The sequence below is a fragment of the Danio rerio genome, chromosome 9 (assembly GCF_052040795.2).
Source record: "Danio rerio strain M-AB ecotype USA chromosome 9, GRCz13ab, whole genome shotgun sequence".
Taxonomy (NCBI): Eukaryota; Metazoa; Chordata; class Actinopteri; order Cypriniformes; family Danionidae; genus Danio; species Danio rerio.
The window spans coordinates 31,129,103-31,153,256 of record NC_141029.1 but is presented as its reverse complement, the minus strand read 5'-3'; the positions used below and the strand labels follow the sequence as shown (position 1 = coordinate 31,153,256).

Below are 24,154 nucleotides of genomic sequence, written 5' to 3'. Positions count from 1 at the left end.
CTTTTCTCAGCATTTGACTTGAATTGTTTTGTAAATGAAGCACTGTGTAACGGAAAAAAACGTTAAAAACACAAAGCAGTTAGCTGTACAAGATCTGACAGCAGCTGAATGGCAAACTCTAAATAATTGAATGAAACTTTGTCAGTGAATCGCTAATGGATAACGGTGCCAAAATAAATATTCATGTGCAATAGGAAGGGGGAATCATTACAGTGTCCTATGCAATAATGGTATCCAATCATGATATTGGTTGTTTAATTATATGCCTGTAACTTAACATATTCATTTCAGAAATGGGTGGAAATGAAGGTTGAAAATAATGACTAAAATAATAATAATTAATAATAATAATATTCTGTCCACGTATTTGATTTTTAAAGGGAACATGATGAAAATCAACTTTTGGAAGCTGTTTAAACAAAACTGTGTAGGTAAAGTGTGTTCACTGTAATATTGGAGTGATAGAAACACAGCAAGTCTCTTTTTTTTAATTTACTGATGTTAAAAATTAGATCCAAATGCCAGTGATTTTGAGGCCCACCACAACATGACAAGAGTGTGGTTATTTCTGCCCAACGAATTGATTGACAGGTGCCATGTCTTTATAATAACATACATACAAATGTCCAACATTTTTTGCAAAAAAACTTTTTTTGCATTTTTGCACTCTCAGAAATCAAGGTACACGAGCTGTCACTGGGGTATTACCTTTTCAAAAGGTACACATTTGTACTTAAAGGGGCCATATTGGTACCTCAAAACTATATATTAGTACCTAAACACTTTAAGAGGAACACTTTTGTACTTTTTAAAAACTAATATGTACCCTTGAGGTATTAATATTAATACAAATTTGTATCTTTTGAAAAGGTACCACCTAGAGCTGTTCAATTCTGGCTAAAATAAGAATTTTTTATTTATTTTTTTATTAAAATAAAGATCACGATTTTGGATACGTAAAATAAAGATTAATATGAGTCGGCAATTATTATTGTTTTTTCTTAAACATGGTAAAACAACAATAATATTATGTGTAGGTCTACTGGTTTCTATGAATAATTCTATTCTACTTATAATAATTCTGATGTTGAATTATGTTTGAGATGTAGGCCTATGCTTGCAATCTGTCATTGATAACATTATTAGACCGTTTTATTTACTTGTAAAATCAACATTATTTAGGTTAAAGTAGTTATACTGACACTGTAAACATTTATTTTCATGCAAAACTCTGTGTTCGCTATGAAAGAAAAAACAACAAATGCTTGTCGCAATCATTACTCCAAAATACGATATGATTATTTAAATGATGTGAACGCATTCGGTTTCATTTTCACTGCTAAGTGCTGTTCATACTTCGCACGCGTCTCTGAAATGATCACTCTGGGCCACAAACTGAGTCTTATTTACAACTTTATTACCTGTTATTTACTGCCTCTGTTCACTAAAGTAGATGCGCGCGTGTCGGTCATTAAGTAGGGTGTGCGCGCCCGCCTTCTCTGTGGTAACAGCTAACGGTCAGCAGCTCACGTCACGTGTGATTTCCCAGCCACGAATACATCAGTACATGAAGACAGAAATTAAATTTTTTAGGTGAATTGTACCTTATAAATACAGTATGTGACTCTTTCAACATCATTTGGAGGTGTCCATGTCGCTGAGCAATGTATGTAAAACAATGAAAAGACTTTCTTCTCTCCTGAACTTGAAAATATGATTGGCAGAATCGTAGAAACAGGTTGAGCTCTATGTGTGCACGTGCCTGGTTTCATTTATGGCTGTCTCAATCACTGACTGCTGTTTATGTAAAGTAACACATTAAAAGTGGGAACGGTGGATGGGGAGAAGCAGCTTGGATTTGGATTTAAAGCCACAGTCTACAAAACAGCTACACTGTAGTCAGACACCAAAACTAGCAGATTCTATATTATAAAATAAATGATCTGATGGACATTTTAAGCTAAACCTTTACAGACACATTCTGAAGACACCAAAGGCTTATCTTACATCTTGTAAAAGGGGTAAAATAAGTGCCCTTTAAAGCATAAGGGAAAATCAAGAAACATTAAAAGACTAACTGACCTTAATTAAATGATGCAGAATTCCATCAATATATTGAGAGTTAAGTTTTCAGTGGCTTTAATGCTTTTAAAAGTTGAAAGACAAGGTTTAGTTGTTTCACTCTCCATTATTAGGAACTTATCTTTTTGCCAAACGTTGTAGAATTTCGGCACATTTCTGGCATGCTTAAATAAGCATTCTTTACGTCAGGCCTATACCCTTTTAATAAACAGGACAGAAACTTATAATTCTCTTACAGTAGTTGACAGCAAAATGTTTTCATGGGACAAGTGAACAATGGCATATTCTAAAACAAAGAGTGCGAAAACAAATCCTGTTTGAAAAATGTGTGAAAAGGAACAGCAAACGCTATATTAATGGTTAAAATAACTTGCATGTCGCAGAGTGTTGCTGAGAATGCTCTCAAACCGGTTTTATTTGAGAATATCGAAGTAGGAAAAATGATTCATGGTTAGATCTTAATTTGCAGTGTACTTTTGAAATTATGTCACAAAGTATTTATAATGTTTATACTTTAAAAATAGTATATTATAAGAAGTTATGTTATAAGTCTGTTCAATCTCTTTGTATGTTTAAAAATAGCAATAAATCCTGCCATAAGAACTGTTCTGACGGAATGGGGACAGAAATCATACTGTATGCATCATCATATACGGTTTAAAATATCTAACAAAGCAGCACATCTAAGAAGGAACAGATGATTTATTTATATATAGTATCTAAGCATCTGTTATGAAGACGCATTCATTAAGATGACAGGATGTAACTGCATAACTAATTTAATAGTTTTTTGGTTTTTTAACATAGACAAATTGTCTAGTAGTGACACACACATATTAATTACCTTGTCTATGACTGATGACCCCCTTCCCCATCTTACTTTTTTAAAACTGTAAGCCATGCAGCACAATTTTCAGCATCAGACTGAAGTCTTTTTGAATCAAAGGTCTTGCTGTTTTGTTGTGACTTTAATAGCTGAGTACAACAACCGAGAGTTTGAAAACAGGTAAACAACAATTGACATCCAGTAAATGTCACTACATCACATTGTTCCATTGAAACGCAGCAGCATTCTGAACGCTGACTGCTTCAGGTTTCACCAGGAATCATGCGTTCTGGCCGCAAGTCTACACTGTTCTCAACATGATTCAGTTATTTTCACAGTGGATTTGTTTTTGTTTTCTTTAAATGTGAAAAATAAAATACTTGCTGCAGACGTTTTGAGTAGTTTGTGATACAGTAGGTTTAGATGACTGATTTTGCAAAAATATTGAAATGCTGTAATATTTACTGTATTGCAGTATCTGTTGTCGGTTGCTGGTTTGATCCCCTGCTGGGCCAGTTGAAGTTTCTGTGTGGAGTTTGCATGTTCTCCCTGTTATCACGTGGGTTTCCTCTGGGTGCTTCGATATGCCCCACAGCCCAAAGACATGCAGTACAGTTGAATTGAAAAAGCTCAATTCATTCTGGTTCATTCCGCTGTGGCGGCCCCTGATAAATGAAGGAACTAGACCAAAGGAAAATGAATGAAAAGACGTTTAGACAGACAAAGACGTTTAGACAGACAGACGGACGGACGGACAGAGAGATAGATATATAGGTAGGTGGGTAGGTAGGTAGGTAGGTAGGTAGATAGATAGATAGATAGATAGATAGATAGATAGATAGATAGATAGATAGATAGATAGATAGATAGATAGATAGATAGATAGATAGATAGATAGATTTATATCTGCTCTTTTCATTCGCTTTCTCTGATTGGATGGCCATCCAATTTGTGAAAAAAAAACCTGCTAAACGGACATAAATCTGATCTTCAAATCTTGTGCTATATGCAATATATATATATATATATATATATATATATATATATATATTAGAGATGCGCGGATGGCGGTTACAGCCGCGGAATCAGCGGATAAACCGCGGATCGGGCGGATGACGTGACGAAAAATAATATTTTAATTAAATTCGGGCGGGTGGTGGGCGGTTGTACTGTTTTTGTACACATAGCTGGCGCACCAACGAAAAAGCCTAAGACTGACTTCACAGAATGAGAGGAGGAATCGGATACACTAATTCTGGATGAAGTACAGAAGTCTTCATCTACAAACTTCCGTATAGACGGATCAGCAGAGGAAAATCTACTTTCCTTTTGGGAGAAACAAGGCAGTCATTCCCACGTCTACAGCACCTTGCCAAGAGAAGTCTATGCATTCCAGCAACAAGTGCTGCGAGCGAGCGCTTCTTCAGTGCAGCAGGGCGCATTGAGGCAGGCGCTCTCGTCTGAATGTTGAAATGATGTGTCAAAATGCGTTTTCTATTAGGCTACAATAATAATTAAAAAATTGTACAGTACAGTGTGTTTAATTTAGGCTATTTATTTATTTTTGTCCCTGTGCGCCAATTGGAGACGGAGTTCACTGCTGATATTCTGAGAGCTTTATAGGTGTGCTTCTCATTTCTTATTTGTGTATCCTCATTTCCTTTCCTTGCTTTCTTTCCTCGTCTTTCCACTCCTATAGGATGCGAGGGAAGGACGCAGGGAAAACACTCAAGGACCGAGGAATCGAATCAAGTGAAAAGACACGTCCTCGTATTGTATAGCGTCACTTCAAAGCGTCAATTAATGCTGGATTTGACTTGCACATTTGGATTAACTGCATGAAATTAAAGTCATTCTCTATTTTCTAATAATCAATAAAGAAACATTCATTTAATAATAAAAAGGAATAAGCCATTCAAATAAAGAGCTCAGTCAGCAGATGGCGGGCGGGTGCGGTCTTAAAATTTGGTCAAAAATGTTAGTGCGGATGGATGGCGGACGGATGATGAGTTTTGTGATGCGGTTGCGGATAAAATAATAGCCCATCTGCGCATCTCTAATATATATATATATATATATATATATATATATATATATGAGATGCAGATATGGAGATAGATACATTAACTTGTGGGTAACCATGCTCTCCAAAATTAAAACACTGTGCCTTTGTAAAAAAAATAAATATATAAAAATAAATATATATCTTCTGCATCATAGAAAAAGGCTAATAGAGTTGTGTGATGTGTCACTTTTGGTAAAACTGCCATTTGAAATTAATTTAGCATTCTAATTTTATTATTTAATCACTGGTAAAAATAGACTGAAAGATAAAACCGAACAAGTCATCTAACACTTGTGAAATTGACTGTTACAGGATCCAGATGTATATTTAGACGTATATAATATATAGTAAAAGTCTTAAAACATTCTGTAGATTTCTTACAAAGTAAAATCTGACATTTTATTGTGATGCATTGAATATCTAAAAGGCTTACAGGTGTTTGTCTGGAGTTGATATGAATTTTCCCTCTTAACCTTTCGATTGTCACAGGAGAACATAAGCAATTATTCTAACAAAGACCAAAAACTGGCCCTCATCATTCTAGGTTATGGATAAATTAGAAGTGTGTTCGTGCCTCGGCCACAATGAACAGCAATCACATCTGCTGATGAAACTCAATCAATCTCATCCATTTTTAGAATGACGTGCGAACACTCCCCTACAGTTTACTAATTAGCAGAAATTGTGGATTTGGATGCATCTAGCGGCGTTGCATACTGCTGCGAAAGTGCTTTCACCACTTCTGACATATTCAAAAAAATTACTCATTTACACTTACTTACGTGAGTTTGCCAGCAAGATCAAATCCATTGCTTTTTGGATGTGGAAAGAGATAATGGCTGTACCCTGGGGGAAATGATTGCTATTATAATTAGGGGGTTATTAACATTTCTTACTAAATAGAAATGTATCGCAGCATGGCTAATTCAACGACCTGCATTTAATAACTGTCTTTAATAATCCAAATATTTATTCAGTGCTTTTCTCAGAGATTCAGCCATCTTTTTAAGAGACAGACATAACTGAGTCACGAGAAGCAGACCAGAGAGACAAACACACACACTTTATAGAGTGGGTGATGGAAATAATACTGTGAGTTTTAATTGGAATTCGAAAGCACAGATGGAGTAGATGATGCAGATACTCAATGGGAATAAGTTCCAGAGTTTTTATTTATTCATGTCATTCTGAAGTTCAGATTCAAAGAGATCCAATTTTTAAATTTTTTTTAATCAGCATTACAACAAACCAGCTTCAAGCGTGACTGGTATTTTGGTTAAATGATTGACGATCTTTAGGTGACGTGTTTAATTTTAATGATACAGTGTTTTTTACAGCACTGTGCTGTTCTTAAATCTGATGTAATTAGAATTTTAGAATAAAGTATTTTTTAATTCAACTGTTGCAATTGCCACATCACTAACCACACTTTTTAATCTGACAGTGTTTCGATATTTTATATGGAGCTAACATTTATGGAAAAAACTCACTCGCTTCGATTGAATGGGCTTTTTCAGTGGCTGATAAAGATATAGGCCAGCAGGGGGCTTCTGCGTCTATTGGTAGGCTCAAAAGGCTATTATCATTCATCCACATGGTTAATTCTAATAGAGAAATCTCCAGATCTGTTTTTACATTACTGTGTCGGTTGTAGTAGATGTTAGGGGTGGTCCAGAATGTAATTTTGTGGCTTGGTTGTGTTAATAAGATGCAAAGCATTGTGTGCTTGTTTCACTTGAAGGAAATCATGTTTTATTTTCATAAATCTCACTTTAATTATACACAGCTACTCAGCTAACATGAAAACGACTGAAATAGTTTCTAGTTCCTCTGAAAGGCCCGCCCTTAAGTGACTCTGATTGGTCTTGTGTCATAATGTGCTGCGATTCGTGAATCTGCTCCACGTCACGCCCGTACAAGCACGTGCGTTTTGTGTAAACAGTCAGTCAACCTTATGCTCCCTCTCTAAAATAACATCTGACAAGTGTCTGTAATGAGTAAAAATGGTGTGCGGCCCCTTTAAGAGAGTGTGTGTTTGTTTATGTGTGTGCATGTGTATACTATGAACTATCTGTAAAACGAGATGCGCATGTACACGTATGCGATGTTTCTTTTTCTTTTTCTCTGATGCTTGGATTAAGTTATTTTTCTGTGGTGATGCTGGTGACAGAAGAATAATGCACAAGATGTGGGATGCGACCTGTGTGAGCCCTAATTAATGATTTTGCTGCTACACACCAGTTAGGGGAGCTCTCCTGTATTTTTTTAACTCAACGCGTTACACGACGTCTTTCACACTTTTTGACACTTTTGTGTGTCTGTGTCAGTTCGTTACTATCACTCATGTTTGTGCTGTCTGTGCTCAGGCCCTGAGGAGTTTGTCTGGATCTGGTTTCCCCGTTCTGTTCCTGTCCTGTGTTCTGCTTTCATCTAGCCTGGCACTATTTGTTTTATTGTCAGATACAAATAAACATTGTCACTCGCATTTGGATCCTCTCTGACTCTCATTTGAAACGTTACAGAACGAACTGACCTGTTCATAGATCCAGCGAGTGTTTCCCAGATCTTTGAGTTCGTCTCTCAGAGCAACGCTCGGATTGATCGACAGGATGAGGCCCTGGCCACCACGGCTCAGGCGATCCAGGCCCTGGTTGGCCAAGTTATATTGCTCACATCCCAGGTCCAACAACTGGTTACCCGTGCTGCACAGGCTGATACGGCACCGGCCCCCGAGACTGCACCAACCCCGGAAGTGTCACCAGCGCCTGCGGTCCTTGGTCGTTCTGTTGAGCCACGTCTTCCACCTCCGACCAGCTACTCTGGAGAGCCTCTCTTGTGCCGATCCTTCTTGTCTAAGTGTTCCCTTTACATCTCGCTGCAGCCGTCATTATTTCCCTCCGAGCAATCTAAGGTGGTGTTTGTCATCACCCTCCTTTCGGGCAAGGTGGCTCAGTGGGGAACAACAGCTTGGGAACAAAAGCTACCATGCTGCTCTACGTTTGACCTGTTCTCCAAAGAACTTAAGAAGGTCTTTGATCGAGCCGCTTCCGGGAGAAAGGCCGCCCGAGTCCTCGCTGAACTCCGACAGGGGAATCGGAGCGTGGCGGAGTACTCGATTGAGTTCCGAACACTAGCCACTGAATGCGGCTGGAACGCGGAGGCACAATGGGACATGTTTCTGCACGGATTGTCTGATCGTCTGCAAGATGCGATCTATTCCTTAGATCTTCCAAAGACTCTGGACGAGTTGGTGGATTTGGCCATCCGTGTGGACACCACACTGCTTCGGCGTGAGACTCGCCTGCAGCAGAGCAGGTATTCGGATTCCGTCCCTGACTTTCCGGCATTGGCTGCGACACCGGAAGTGGTAAGCACTGACCCGGAACTCATGCAGCTGGGGAGATCCCGCTTGTCCGTGCAAGAAAAGTGCCGACAGAGAACGGAGGGACTCTGCCTCTACTGCGGAGGGGCGGGTCATCGGGTGGCTTCCTGTACCGTAAAAGACAACACCCATCAGTAGGTAAGAGGTTACTGATGGGTGAAATTAATTTGGACAAATCCTCTACGACTGCCACTTTATTGCCCGTCACTGTATCATGGGGTTCCGGAAGTCATGACACCCATGCCCTCGTCGATTCTGGGGCGGAGGGAAATTTCATTGACTCCAGTTTCGCTTTCAGTTCTAAACTTCCGGTTATAGCTCTGTCACAACCCATTGCAGTACCCGCCCTCAGTGGGCTTTCCCTTCCCACTATCACTCACTCCACCAAACCCATAAAACTTATCACGTCTGGAAATCATGTTGGACACATTTCATTTTTTTTAACAGACTGTTCCAACTCACCGGTGGTTTTAGGACATCCATGGTTAATTCTTCATAAACCTCACATTAACTGGGGTCTTAATTTCATATTTTCGTGGAGTGAGAAATGTCATGAGTCTTGTCTTTCGTCTGCTCGTTCTGCTGTTTCTTGTTCTGTGTTTCAGGAGGAGCGCATGGACCTGTCAAACGTGCCCAGTGAGTACCTCGACCTGAAGAGAGTATTCGGTAAAAGCAGGTCGCACACCAGAAGCGCCGCACGGCGGCGCGCCGCGCAGCGCCATGTATTTTAGAATTCTAAAGATAGGTTTCTATCAGGATACACACACCGGCGCCGCAAGTCGGCGGCTGTCGGCGACGCCCGGCGACGGCTCAGGACGCAGTTAATTTTTCAGCCGCGCCACAGAGCGCCATCTGATTAGTTTCATGTTAAATATCATTCGAATGTGCGCGTCTGGTGTGTGATACTTTAAACTGTCATGTACGCGCCGTGTCGCGGCGCCGAGCGGCGCTTCTGGTGTGCGACCTGCTTAAGTCTCGAGCTGCTTCTCTGCCTCCTCATCGTCCCTATGACTGTGCAATAGATTTATTGCCAGGTACGTCTCCGCCTAAAGGCAAGTTATACTCTCTTTCTATTCCTGAGAGGGAGGCCATGGAGAAATATATTTCTGATTCTCTAGCGGCCAAGATCATACGGCCCTCTTCTTCTCTGGCGGGGGCGGGGTTCTTTTTCGTGAAAAAGAAGGATGGGTCTCTTAGACCTTGCATAGACTATCGAGGGTTGAACAGCATCACGGTGAAGAATACGTATCCTTTGCCGCTGATGTCTTCAGCGTTCGAGCGTCTGCAAGGGGCTTTGTTTTTCACGAAATTAGATCTCTGCAACGCATATCATTTGGTTCACATGAAGCAGGGTCATGAGTGGAAAACCGTGTTTTTGACCCCCAGGGGGCATTTTGAATATTGTGTTCTTCCTTTTGGGCTTTCTAATGCTCCTGCTGTTTTCCAAGCACTCGTAAATGACGTGTTGCGAGACATGATAGATCAGTTTATTTATGTCTACCTGGATGACATTCTGATTTTTTCTTGTTCTCTCCAGGAACATGTGCAGCACGTCAGGCGAGTGCTTCAGCGGCTGCTAGAGAATGGGCTTTTTGTCAAGGCGGAGAAATGCGTGTTCCATGCACAGTCTGTTTCCTTTCTAGGACAAATTGTGTCAGTCAAGGGGGTGCGCATGGACCCAGAGAAAGTTCAGACTGTGGTGAATTGGCCAATCCCCGAGTCTCGTAAGGCCCTGCAGAGATTTCTGGGCTTCGCTAATTTTTACCGGCGTTTTATTCGCAATTTCAGCCCACTCGCCGCCCCTCTGACGTCCTTAACCTCCGCCAAGATGCCCTTCAGGTGGTCGAGTGCAGCACAGGTTGCATTCACTAAACTAAAGAGCTGCTTTGTTTCAGCTCCCATTCTGGTGACACCTGATCCCTCCCGGCAGTTCGTGGTGGAGGTTGACGCGTCAGAGGTGGGCGTGGGCGCGATCCTGTCCCAGCGCGCAGCCTCGGATGACAGAATTCATCCGTGCGCGTTTTTCTCACACCGATTATCTCCCGCAGAACGAAATTACGACATTGGTAATAGGGAGTTGTTGGCTGTCAAACTCGCTTTGGAGGAGTGGCGTCATTGGTTGGAGGGTTCGGGGGTTCCCTTCATCGTTTGGAACCATAAGAACCTCGAATACATCAGGTCCGCCAAACGACTTAACTCCAGGCAGGCTCGGTGGGCATTATTTTTCAGACGTTTTGACTTTACTATCTCATATCGACCGGGTTCTAAAAACATCAAACCCGATGCGTTATCCCGTCTTTTTGATTCTTCCGAGCGCAATACGCCTCTTGAGCCCATCGTTCCCCAGAGGATTTGTATTTCTGCAGTAACATGGGAGATCGAGAGCAGGGTCCGCACAGCCCTGGATGGGGTAATGCCCCCGGTCGGATGCCCACCCAGTCGTTTGTTTGTGCCGGAGGAGATTCGGTCTGACGTCATTCGGTGGGGACATTCCTCCAAAGTGGCTTGTCATCCTGGGGTGAGTCGTACCTTATTTTTGGTTAAACAGCGATTTTGGTGGCCAGCTATGGCACGGGACATACGCGAGTTTGTTTTGGCCTGTTCCGTTTGTGCTGTTTCTAAGACTTCTAATCGCCCTCCTGCTGGACTCCTTCAGCCGCTGTCAGTGCCTTCGAGACCCTGGTCGCACATTTCGCTAGATTTCGTCACCGGTCTCCCGCCATCTGGTGGCAATACGGCTGTTTTGACCGTTGTGGACCGGTTCTCGAAGGCTACTTATTTCATTCCACTGCCTAAATTACCCTCAGCCAGAGAGACAGCGGAGGCTGTCATTAATCACGTCTTTCGCATTCATGGCCTCCCGACGGACGTGGTTTCTGACAGGGGACCCCAGTTTGTCTCTAAATTTTGGAGAGAATTCTGTCATTTATTGGGAGCGACTGTAAGTCTTTCTCCTGGCTTCCATCCTCAGAGTAACGGACAAACAGAGAGGGCCAATCAAGATCTCGAGCGCATGTTACGTTGTTTGGTTTCCCAAAATCCCTCCTCTTGGAGTTAGCAGCTCCCTTGGGTGGAGTACGCACACAATTCATTACCAGTGTCGGCTACGGGCCTCTCTCCGTTTCAGTGTAGCTTAGGATACCAGCCACCAGCTTTTCCCAGTCTGGAATCCGAAATCGCGGTCCCCTCTGCCCACGCCTTTGTCCAGAGGTGCCGACGCACTTGGAGCAGAGCCAGACAGACCCTCCTCCAAGTGGGTGCGCGCACCAAGGCTAAAGCTGATCGCCACCGGTCGAAGCCTCCCGTTTACGTCGTCGGTCAAAAAGTGTGGCTTTCAACTAAGAATATTCCTTTGCGTTCCGTATGTAATAAACTTGCACCTAAATTTATTGGCCCATTCACTGTCATCAAGATCATTAGTCCGGTGGCAGTCCGCCTCAAACTTCGTCCAGCGTACAGGAGAATACATCCTGTGTTTCATGTTTCCAAATTAAAGCCTGTTTTTCATACGGCCATTAACCCGCCCACACCGGTCCTCCCGGGAGGTGCTCGTAAGAGAGGAGGTAATGTCACGGTTGCAGGTTTGTGCACTTCTCCGGAGTGTATGTTGGATCACGTGGGTTTGTTTTGTTTTAGTTGTCCATGTGGATTTGTTATGCTCACGTGTTATTAGTTCGCCAGCTGAGGCTCATCATGGTGCCTATATCTGTGCAACGCTTTTGTGTGTCTGTGTCAGTTCGTTACTATCAATTATGTTTGTGCTGTCTGTGCACAGGCCCTGAGGAGTTTGTCTGGATCTGGTTTCCCCGTTCTGTTCCTGTCCTGTGTTCTGCATTCATCTAGCCTGGCACTATTTGTTTTATTGTCAGATACAAATAAACATTGTCACTCGCATTTGGATTGGATACTGACCCATATCTATTACCTGATAACTGCTGACAATGCCCATTCAATTGAGTGATAACATTTGAATCCTTTAAAAACGTAGTAACCTGTTGATAAAAATACTGTTATTTTGTAGTCTCGTTTGAAAAAAAAAATCCCGATTGTTGGTAGTCTTAGCTTGTTGTCTGTCTCTGTATTTTGGGAAGACTTTATTTTTGGATTTCATTTCTGTTTGCAAATCTAAATTTCTATTCCCATGTTCACTTGTCCAAGTTTTGTTTTATTAGTGTTATACATCTGTCCTTCTTACTTAAATGTGCATATTTTATATTTTCCCCATGAATGCATTTTTAATACTTTTTCACTATATGAAGTGCATTTATTTTTTCTCATTATATTAAATGTCTGACTTATGCATGACTTGAAGTTCTTGAATTATATTAGGAAATTCACTGGATATAATAATAAAACTAATAACAACATCTATCATTTATAACTTTATTATCTTGATATTGGGCTAATTTATTTAAGATGAAAATTTAGATTTATTTTTTTATTTTTTGCCATGAATTGTTGGACTTGTTAGATAATTTCATTCCGACAACAAGACGTAACAATTACAGTGTATGACTCCACACCCCTCCCCCCCATGGGTTTTATGAGAAGCATCACTCACATGATCTTGAATTGGGTTCTTATCAAAGATTTCAGAGGAACTGCCAATTTAAATTTAACATGCATTGTCACACCAGAGTGTGTATCAAGTTCCTGTTTTTAGAGATGTATATGTATCTGGTTTATGGATATGGCATCCGCCACCCATTTGGAAAGGCTCTGATTTACGAGGTCTAATTCTAACGGTGGGCTGCATGGTGGAGCAGTGGGTAGCACGTTCGTCTCACAGCAGGAAGGTTGCTGTTCGTACCTTGGCTGGGTCAGTTTACATATCTGCATGGAGTTTGCATGTTCTCCCCATGTTTGTGTGGGTTTCCTCTGGGTGCTCTGTTTTCCCTCACAAGTCTAAAGACAAGTGCTAAAGGTGCATTGGGTAAGCTAAATTGGCCATAGTGTATCTGTGTTAATAAGGGTTTCCCAGTTATGGGTTGTGGCTGGAAGGGAATCTGCTGCGTAAAACATATGCTGAATAAGTTGGCGAATCATTCTGCTGTGGCGACACCTGATTAATAAAGGGATTTAGCGAATGATGAATAAATTTAATTAATTATAACGGTAAAATCTGTGCTAAGAAAATGTGTTACCTGCAAAGTGTGTAGTCAATGCTGTTTGTTTGTTCTGTTGTACTTTAAAAAAAAAAAAACACTTAAATGAAAAGTATTTAAAAAAAAGAAATATTTGGATGGATGACAGTGAAAATTCAACTTTGTGTCAACAACCCATATAAAAAGAAAAACATACTCACACAAAGTAAGAATCAGTGTTGTGACCCCTTTAAATTATTTTGTGTTTCACAGTATAAATTATGCTACACAGATTTGGAACAACATAGAGGTAAATAATGGCAAAATGCATAAACATATCAAAAACAGCCCCTTTAGCGAAGGTAAAGTTATTTTAGATACAGAGACTTGGAATGAACCCATCATTGCTGTTGTGCAGTTGATGGCAATAAAATGAGCCAACGATCCGCTGGGCATATGATGGACCCGCAGGTTTCCTGAACAAATAGCAAAAAACAAATAAATCATAAAGCCTTCAGAAATTCACTGACAATATTTCATCAAAAGAGCAAGTCTGTCATATCAAGTTCCCATAATAAGAGAAGTAAAAGCAAAGGGGCTCTATCCATCCATCCATTCTAAATAGATTAATATTAAACAAATAAATAATCCTGTGTTTAACTTTAATAAATGTTCAAATTAAATAAATGTCTCTCAAGAGCCTTTATCTCCACTTCTTTAAAATGTTTAATTTCTTTTTACCTATTATCACAGTTTTTTGCTTTTCTATTTTTCTAATTTCCTTTTTTCAAAGATGTTCATTTAATTTTCTTGATTAGCATAAATCTCTTCTTCCAGGGAGTCCTGGCCAAGATAACCTCAGAAAAAAACATCTTTCACAATTAGCCAACCTTAAGCACAACTAAGACGTACAAAACACAACCAAGACACTGGGGTCATACATCAACCTCTTAGGAAAAACAATAACAAATCTCATTTAGTTCACGTTTCAATAAATTCTTCAAAATTGAAGGAATTACGTCTAAATGTGTAAGACAACCAAGGAGCATAGTAACAACATGCAGTATAGAGACATTCAGTATACAGTAGGTGAACTGGATTAAGTAAATTGTGTGTGTGAGAAGGACATTGAGAGGACATTTTCCAGCACTTGTGGTTGCATGAGTGCAGTCTCAGGGCTAGCTTACAACAGGAAGGGCATCTGCTGGTAAACACATAATCCAGAGTCATAGCGAACCCTAATGAAGAATTGAGCAAGCCAACGTAAAGTGAGTCAGTTTTACAATATGTCTTTGCTTGATTTTATTTCTGGGTCACATTTTACAATAAGGTTCATTAGTTAATGTTAAGTAATGCATTTACTAACATGAACAAACAATGAACAATACATTTACTACAGTATTTATTCATGTTAGTAAACGTTAGTTAATGAACATACAGTTGTTCATTGTTAGTTCATGTTAACTCATGGTGCATTAACTAATGTTAACAAGCATGGACTTGAATGTTAATAATGCATTAGTAAATGTTTAAATGATTAGTTCATGTTAGTAAATGCATTAACTAATGAACCTTATTTTAAAGTGTTATCTATTTTTGTCTTAAGAAATCAATATAAGTTGCGTTACAAAGTGAGATCATGCCTTTATTTAGGTTGAGCATATAATATAAATGCCACCAGTTGAAATCTCTGTTGTTGTTGACTTGATGCTGGTCTGCTTGGAGTTGTTGTTTATGTATATGCAGATTTATTGATATACAGAATCATGAAAATGAGGAGTTTTACAGCTCTAAGCATGTGTTGTCCTGTTCATCTGTTTGATGAAAATGACCCTGTGAAAATATGGATATGAACATATACAATAAAGAAGAACTTGTGTTGAAAGTTTTAAAAAAAGAAGCTGTAAGGTTGCTGTGAAGATTTACACTAATGAGGTGTAGTCTGGTGCAGGGCATGAATGCTTCAGCTTGGAAGCGATAGGAAAAAACTAAGAGCATTACACAAAACAACTCAAGGAAAAATCCTCTGAACTCATTTCACAACATGTGACATTTTCAAACAATTCAAGCAACTCTGAGCCATTTTGAATCTGTTCTAATTGGGCCACCTTTAAATTAGTGAGGCTTTTTTATAAAAGCTGATTTGTTCTGGTAGAGACAGATATGACATATCCCCTATACTTGAGGTTTTTTCACACATGCATTTTTCCAGTGCTGCTGCTTTTACCAGCCACACACAAAGTCATTGACTTTAAAGACTGTTGGGAAGGAAGAAGCGCTGTGCCAGATAGATGCTGCAGTGCTGCCAATACTTGATTTGTACTGGAGCGAGTTACAACCCAAACAGCAGAAGCTCACATTTTGAGACCAAAATATTTTCTTAATTCAAATTTAAACAAAATGTAAATTCGTTCATTCATTCATTTTTTTTCCGGCTTGGTCCTTTTATTATTCTGGGGTCGCCACAGCGGAATGAACCGCCAACTTATCCAGCATATCTTTTACGCAGTGGATGCCCTTCCAGCTGCAACCCATATCTGGAAAACATCCATACACACTCATTCAAACACATACACTACGAACAATTTAGCTTACCCAATTCACTTGTACCACATGTATTTGGACTGTGGGAGAAACCGGAGCACCCGGAGGAAACCCACACGAATGCAGGGAGAACATGCAAACTCCACACAGAAATGCCAACTGATCCAGCCGAGGCTCGAACAAGCAAACTTATTGCTGTGAGGCGACAGCTCTGCCCACTGTGCCACTGCGTCGGCCAAAATGTAAATATATGAATGAATTAATAAATAAGAACAGTATAAAATACAGTATAGCCTGCAAATGACAGTTTTTTTTTTTTTGTGAAGTTCTCCATTTTAGGCATGCCTATTTGAAATGCAAAACAAGGCTTAGACTAAATTACCCAGTATCCCTCTGGTTTTTCATCTTAACCTTTAATTACCCACCATGAAAAAAAAAGTTTGTATTGCAATTCTTAACTCCTAATATTGCTAGTTAACACACTCAATGCATTTTTTTCAACGCATTTCATAATTTCTAAAATATCAGCCTCTACCAAATGGTTGATGTGGGGGTTTATGGTAAAAGTGCTGGAATTAACATGTATGAATAATGTAAAATATGAAGTACAATATTGTAATGTTTAAAAATTATTCAAAACAAAACATTTTTGAATACTAAATCATCTTTATTTTTTGAAGTATGCAATGAAATATTTCAGATTCTTATTTAACATGTTTTCTTGTTTTTTTTGTTCACAATAAAACCAAAATCAAGTGTAGTAGTGCAACGAATTATGTTATCAACAATGCTGTGTGTGTAAACCATTATGTAAAACAGTGATTCTTTAAATTACTTTAACTGTCATTATTTAAACAGTAAAAACATGGTCAACTGTTTGGTAGAGCGACAGTCAATGGGTTAACTTATACACAATAATAATAATAATACAATAATAATAATTATTCATAATACACAGACTTGGCTTCTTTTCTGTTAAGTTGCGGTAAAAAAACACAAGTCGCAGGTTGTTGATTTTATTTTTGTATTTTTATGTGACAAGCATTTTCATTTATTTGTATCTATCATTGTTAGATATAATTATTACTATTTCTATTTATTATATATTGTTAATTTCATTTATTATTTCTATTTATGTAAATATTTTTTTTTTATTTTGTGGTAAATATATGACTGCTTTGTGTTAAATATATATTTTTTTGTTTAAACAACATGTTTTTACTAATGTTAATCTTGATTACGCATGGGCTGGTATAAATTTCTGACAACCTTGATAAAATGATGTCCTTGGATAAAAATACTAGTTTTATGGTATCACACTATTGTGATTACTGCTCAAAAATTTAATTCAATTGAATTCACCTTTATTTGTATAGCGCTTTTAAAATGTAGAATGTGTCAAAGGAGCTTCACGTAAATGGCCATAGTAAATTGGAACAGAGTAGTTGAGTTTTTAGTGTTTAAGTTCAGTTCAGTTTAGCTCAGTTCAGTGTGGTTTAAAATCATTACTGAGAGTCCAAACACTAAAGAGCAAATTCATCGATGCCTAGCTCTACCGATCCCAAGCCATGCAAGCTAGAGGCGACAGTGGAGAGGGGAAAAAAACCTTCACCGATTGGCGAGTGAAGAAAAAAAAACCTTGAGAGAAACCAGACTCAGTTGGGTACGATCATTTTAATTTGTCCGCTGGCCAAACGTCTTGTGCAGAGTTGCAGTCTCAGCGGCAGAGGCTGGTAGCTGGCCTCAGCGAAGACTCGTCTGTCCTTGGAGCATCACTAGAATTAGTCTTATGTTCTCCACTCCTCCTTAAACAACGTAGCAGCTGCTCAGGATACGGCCTGGTTCAGGATGGAAACCTTAGGATCATCTCGTCGCTGGTCTTGGATCCAATCAGTGACTCCGCATTGTCTGAGGGCCTCGGGAGGAGTATGCCCAGGTGGAAATGGGGAATAAAGAGAATAATTAGCGTAGCTGCTGTTCATTGTGGAGGATAGTAGCATCTGTGTTCAAGTCCAAAATGAACTAAGGATAGCTGATGTTGTGCTGCATCTTCTTTTGTTTAAAAGTTTACTAATGCAGTAAAAATCTGTTTGCTAATTGTACATACATGAACACATTAGTACATTGAATGACTATGTGTTTTTTTTTTAGCTAAACTAGGTTTTTGTGAACTAAGCATTGTATCAGTTGATGAAATACGGTTATTTTCTGTAAATTTAAACACTTCTATAAAACTTCCGTATTATTACAGAAAATTCCTGGCAACCACTGCCGGTATTTTTTTGTAAATTTAACAAATTTTTTAACAGTGTAAATAAATTAGAGCTAAATTATAGCTTTGAAAAAAAAGCAAATAAATATTCTTTCTTAAAGGTAACTAAACTCGGTTGCGTGGAACCTTCTGACATAAAAAAGTTATTTAAAGCCAACATATCATTTTTTTTTGAGTGTATATAAACAAGATGCAGAAACCTGTGTGGAAACCCGCTAAGTGATGCACTGAGTGTATGCTTTACTAAAGAGATAGGTCTTTAATCTAGTTTTGAACTGAGAGAGTGTGTCTGAGCCTCAGTCGTTATCAGGAAGGCTATTCCAGAGTTTAGGAGCCATAAAGGAGAAGGCTCGACCTCCTTTACTCGACTTTGCTATTCTAGGTACAAAAATAATTTTTTTCTAAATGTCTGGCTAAAACGTTTTTCCCTATTGAACACAATTTATTTTATTTTAAGAAACTTTTATTTTTGGAAGCAGTAAACATGTCAAACTAAATGGTTAAATAAATATTTGACTTCTGCTATCTATTTCATAGCTTTCAAAAACACAGATTTCTTTACAAGACATAAAAAATACATTAAAAAAATCACATAGACCTTGGGAACATTTAGCGGTATTAAAACCTTGACTTTTCCAAACTGCAGTTAACCTTAAACCGTTTATCGTCCTTGCCTAGGCTTGATTTAACATGTTGTGGGCTTATTTCTTGTGGTAATAGTTTAAATTGATTATAATAAATCTTCAAATACATATACTGTAGGGCTTGTTTTTAAACTTCATTTGCTTTTTTGTTTTTCTCATTGGGCCATCAGAAACACTAACTTCCCTTATTAAATCACTACCAAAATATTACAGCATAGGCCTCACCATCTTTGTCTCTAACCAATGACAAACATCTCAGTTTTGATCTTCAGGATGCTGACGGTGTCATTATTGATCCTCTGCAAGCCTTCTTCCTCTCCCTCACCTGTAAAGATTATACCTGTGGATGACCTTCCGGCCACTGCTGAGCTACGGGCTTCTGTTCTCCGCGTCAGTCTGCCAAAGACATTTATCAAGTCATTTCTCAATCATCTGCTTCAAGCAAGTATCAGTAACTGTCTTTATACAGTAACTCAATGTTTCTGCTATTTGTTACCAACGATTCTGGTTTGTTCATCCATTTAGCTGCCTCTTATCATGTTTCACTTCCACACATTGACTGCCATGTAATTTTAGGCTGGTTTATATTATTTAGTGGTGTTTAAATGGATAAAAATTAAGCTTTTTTCTGTTGAACACAAAGAAGATATTTTGCAGAATGCTGGTGGCTGGGACCATTCAACTACCATAGTAGTAAAACAAAAATGACTATGGCAGGCAATTGTTTAGAGCAGCCAGCACTTTTCTAAATATCTGCTTTTGTGTTCAGCGGAAGAAAGAAACTAAAATAGGTTTTGAAGGGCAAGTAAGTGATGACAGATATTTTGGGTGAACTTTACCTTCATGACGTTTTTTTTTTTTAAAAGACCAAATTCATTATACACTGAATTGATTTGTCTATACGCAAGCAAGTTGAATCACTCAGAATAAGAATGGAAATTTGTACAATAAGCATTTTTCCTTAGAAAAGCTCTATAAAGAAGATGCTGGCTATGCTAAATACTGTATGGCGTTATGAATGTGCCTTCATATTTTGGGCTCAGCTGCTTGTAAGTCTATATGGTATGTATCATCAATAATGTTTATATTGAATTTGGTCCTTCTATGACGCTAGCTAAGTTTACATGGACAATTTTAGTTTTAGTCCGCTTGAAAACTTCCAAACGATAAATCCAGTGTTAATGTTAATAATGTAAATAATGTAAATAAGGGTTGATTTGCATATTCTTGATTTTCTGACATGCACACACTGCACATACTGTAGTTTCCTGCTGTTTGTGATGTGCATACACTAAATGCTTATTTGTGACCATGGACCACAAAACCAATCTTAAGTTGGATAGGTATATTTGTGTGAACAGTCAAAAACACGTTGTACGAGTCAAAATAATTATTATTTTATGCCAAAACAGTTATAATGTTGGGTAAAGATTGTGTTGCAAATTGTTTTTATTTTCTTCTGATAATAGATCTAATTTAATTTTTGGTTAGTATAAATATGAACTATGAACTCAATCTAGACAACTTTGAAGCAGATTTACTCTGTGTTTTGAATATTTCAAACTCTCAGACTCCAGATATTCATTCATTCATTTTCTGCCGCTTTTCCGGGCTGGGTCACAGGGGCAGCAGTCTTATGAGAGAACCCCAGACTTCCCTCTCCCCAGACACTTCCTCCAGCTCCTCCGGGGGGATCCCAAAGCGTTCCCTGGTCAGCCGAGAGACATAGTCCCTCCAGCATGTCCTGGGTTTTCCCTGAGGCCTCCTCGCACTGGGACATGCCTGGAACACCTCCCTAGGTAGGCGTCCAGGAGGCATCCGAAACAGATGCCCGAGTCACCTCAGCTGACTTCTCTCGATGTGGAGGACCAGTGGCTCTACTCTGGGTGTCAGAGCTCCTCGCCCTATCCATAAGAGTGCGCCCTGCCACCCTTCGAAGAAACTCATTTCAGACGGTTGTATCCGAGATCTTGTCCTTTCGGTCATGACCCAAAGCTCATGACCAAAGGTGAGAGTAGGAACGTAGATTGACCAGTAAATCAAGAGCTTTGCCTTTTGGCTCAGCTTTTTCTTTACAAAAATGGACCGGTACATTGACTGCATTACTGCTGCTGCTGTACCAATCAGCCTGTCAATCTCACGTTACATCTTTCCCTCACTTGTGAACAAAACCCTGAAATACTTAAACTCCTCCACCTGGGGTTAGGACTTGTCTTCAACCTGGAGATGACAAACCACCATTTTCCCGTGGAGCACCATGGCCTCGGACTTGGGAGGTACTGATTGTCATCCCAGCCATGTCACACTCGGCAGCAAACCACCCCAGTGCATGCTGAAGGTCCATGTTTGATGAAGCCAACAGAACAACATTGTCTGCGAATAACAGAGATGAAATCCTGTGGTACCCGAACCGAACCCCCTTCAGCCCAAGGCTGCACCTTAAAATTCTGTCCATAAAAATTATGAACAAAATTGGTGACAAGGGGCAGCCCTGCAGGAGTCCAACATGCCTCGCAAACAAGTCTGACTTATTGCCGGCAATGCGAACTGGACTCCTACTCGTTTTATAAAGGGACGAGGCGGCCTTTAACAGACCTCTTTTGGTCCTATACTCCCTGAGCACCCTCCACAGAATGCCACAAGGGACACGGTCGAATGCCTTCTCTAAGTCTACAAAACACACGTAGAATGGTTGGGCATACTCCCATGAACCATCGAGCACCCAGGTAAGCCACCATATGGATTACAATACCTGTCATGCACCACACACTTACACCTGTTCCAATTTCCTACTGATTGCTAACACACAAAGCCGAAGCTGTTCAAAACTGATAACTAATCAAACCCCTCTGTTTCACAAACATGTGCCGAGTATTTTTAGCTGTTGCTGTCATTACGTAAGTGGGTTACTTTGTTTCTAGTTTTTGGTGTTTTTGGCTTTGGTCTGTTTATCGCGTTTTGATTCTATGCTGCCTACCCTGAATCTTTCCCCTGTTTTTGCATTGTCTACTACACAGTTTGTGCTGGTTTTCGACCCCTGCCTGGCTGATCATTCTAAATGAAGCTGCATTTAGAACTACCCTTGTCTGCATATCATTAATTTGCAACAATTGTCTATTCAGATGATGTATAAGTCTGAGTCAATTCCTTATGACTGGTTTTGTGATCCAGAGTCATTTCTTTACTCTTTTTAAAGTAAGTGTCAGAAGCAACATTATCCTACAAGACATGACGTGAGAACTCTGATATGATGCAACAGTAATTCTTGACAGTTTCAAATTCATTATCATCCACTAGTTCTGTGTGTTGTACATATTTATACCATTTTGCATATGCAGAACTTTACAGCTCCAGTTTTAATCCAATGGAGTGTTTACATAATTGGATTAGAAAAGGTTTAAACGTCCCTTTACTATCAGAATGATTTTCCGAATGCCATTTTAAGTGACTTTTGTCAATTCATTCTGGCTGACATTAAGTGTGAATTTTTTATTCAGATCGATTTAGGCGGCTAACAGCAAATATCGATAAACAAAGCGAGGGTTTAGGGAAACAAAACAAGAAAACTGCTTTGTGATGCTATAGGATTAGATTAAGAATTGTGAATGAGAAAGTGAAGTGTATATAGTACTCCGAATAAATAAGTCCACCCCTTACAAATCAATTTTTTAATTTATATTTTTAATAGGAAGCTATGCTATATTGTATTTGTGCATATACATTAGATCAGTCAGTACTGAAGACAAATCTGAAGATTATCTAACAAAATAGCATATGATAACGGTCCAAAATTAGTACACCCACATTTATTTGTTATAGAAGTGTATTAAATACAAATAAAAAAAGGAAAAATCATGAGAAGCAAGAACATGTAAAAAGTTAGTTGACATTTTGTAAGTTGTAATTTTTTTTTGCAATATTTTACATAAATTTAATTGTATTAACTTTTAGTTTTTTAAAAATGTTTAGTGACTAAAATATTATTTTAATAAATAGATCTGTTTTGTTTAAATGCACCAAAATACATTGCCTATATTCACTAATAAATTGAGAAAAATATTCATTTTCAAAATGGGGTGTACTTAATTGTGAGTTGTCAAGAGTGCAACAAGCTACAGCTGTGTCTGTGTGTGATTGTCCGGACTATTGTCACCTGTTTCAGAAGTTGATGGGTGCTAAGAGTTCTATGTGTTGTAGTTCTGCAGACATACCCGACTGAATCTCCAGCATTGATAGCATAGTGATCGTGACAATTTTATTTCAAATTCTTGAAACGACCTTCAGTACTTTCAAACAACTAAAGTAGCAGTAAAAGGCTGAAAACTACAGTAGGAATAGATGTCATGGACTCTGACATTATAAAAAAAAAATAGATTAGTGTAATGCCTAATTTTTAAGGTTTATTCACGACAAGGTTTAAAATCTTAAAATAAAATATGAATATAAAATCATTGTCTGTGAAAGCATCCATCTCATGTAGTAATTGCATCCGATGAGCAGGCTTTTATGAATTTTAAACAAAGCTAAGATTGCACTCCAACAACTCCTTTCAAGGTGCATGTTGTGAAGCTCATTATTTCACTTCCATAGAAAGGAAATGATTCCCCATTTAAGCAGAAACAGAAGATAGTCTTTCGATTCTGCTGGAATTTAAACTTCCCTTCTCTTATTTGAATGTAAATCCTTTATATTTCGGAAAAAAGTAAGCAAACCTAAAACTGCCATAGTGCCACAAAGAAAGTGAATTTTCCAAGGTGGAAAATTCTGGTTATGACAGATATTTTGCCTGATTACTGTGCATGAATGCAAAGAATATATTCAGCAAAAGCAGGATCACAACAAAAAGAGCAAAAGAGCAATAAATATGTAAATATGTTCTTTCAGGAGCCTTATATTTACAACAAAGTGGGACAGAGCATCGTCAGAAATGGATTTGATTATTCATTGTACGATTCTCTCTAATTTCTTGTTTGCATATCACTGGTAATGATTAATGTTGACAAGTTTGATCTGAATTGGGGCATTTGAATAGATCCCAGGAGCATCAAATGTTTCTTTTTGTTTGTGACTGATGTACAAGTAATGATCTCCACCTGAGACCATAAGTAATTGAACTGAGATTGCTATATTGAGCTTCCTCTCAGTCTTGAGAGAAGAATTAAGCTGAATTGTTCCCTGTCAAAATCCCTGACGTGACTTTTATTCGCATAACATCTCATAAGTGTAGTTAGGTCGGTTTCATTAAATATTTTCAG

At 38.8% G+C, this 24,154-nt stretch overlaps 1 protein-coding gene across 2 annotated transcripts in view; it reads left to right on the top strand.

The window, feature by feature from the left end:
* Positions 1-24,154, top strand: part of pth2ra (parathyroid hormone 2 receptor a) — a 199,880-nt gene that overhangs the window by 28,767 nt on the left and 146,959 nt on the right. Inside the window, exon 2 of one of the 2 annotated variants that reach the window (XM_087265949.1) lies at positions 19,172-19,340. In XM_087265949.1, the coding sequence (XP_087122075.1) occupies positions 19,173-19,340 (168 nt within the window). In that variant the 5' untranslated portion in view covers position 19,172. 2 annotated transcript variants of the gene reach the window in all.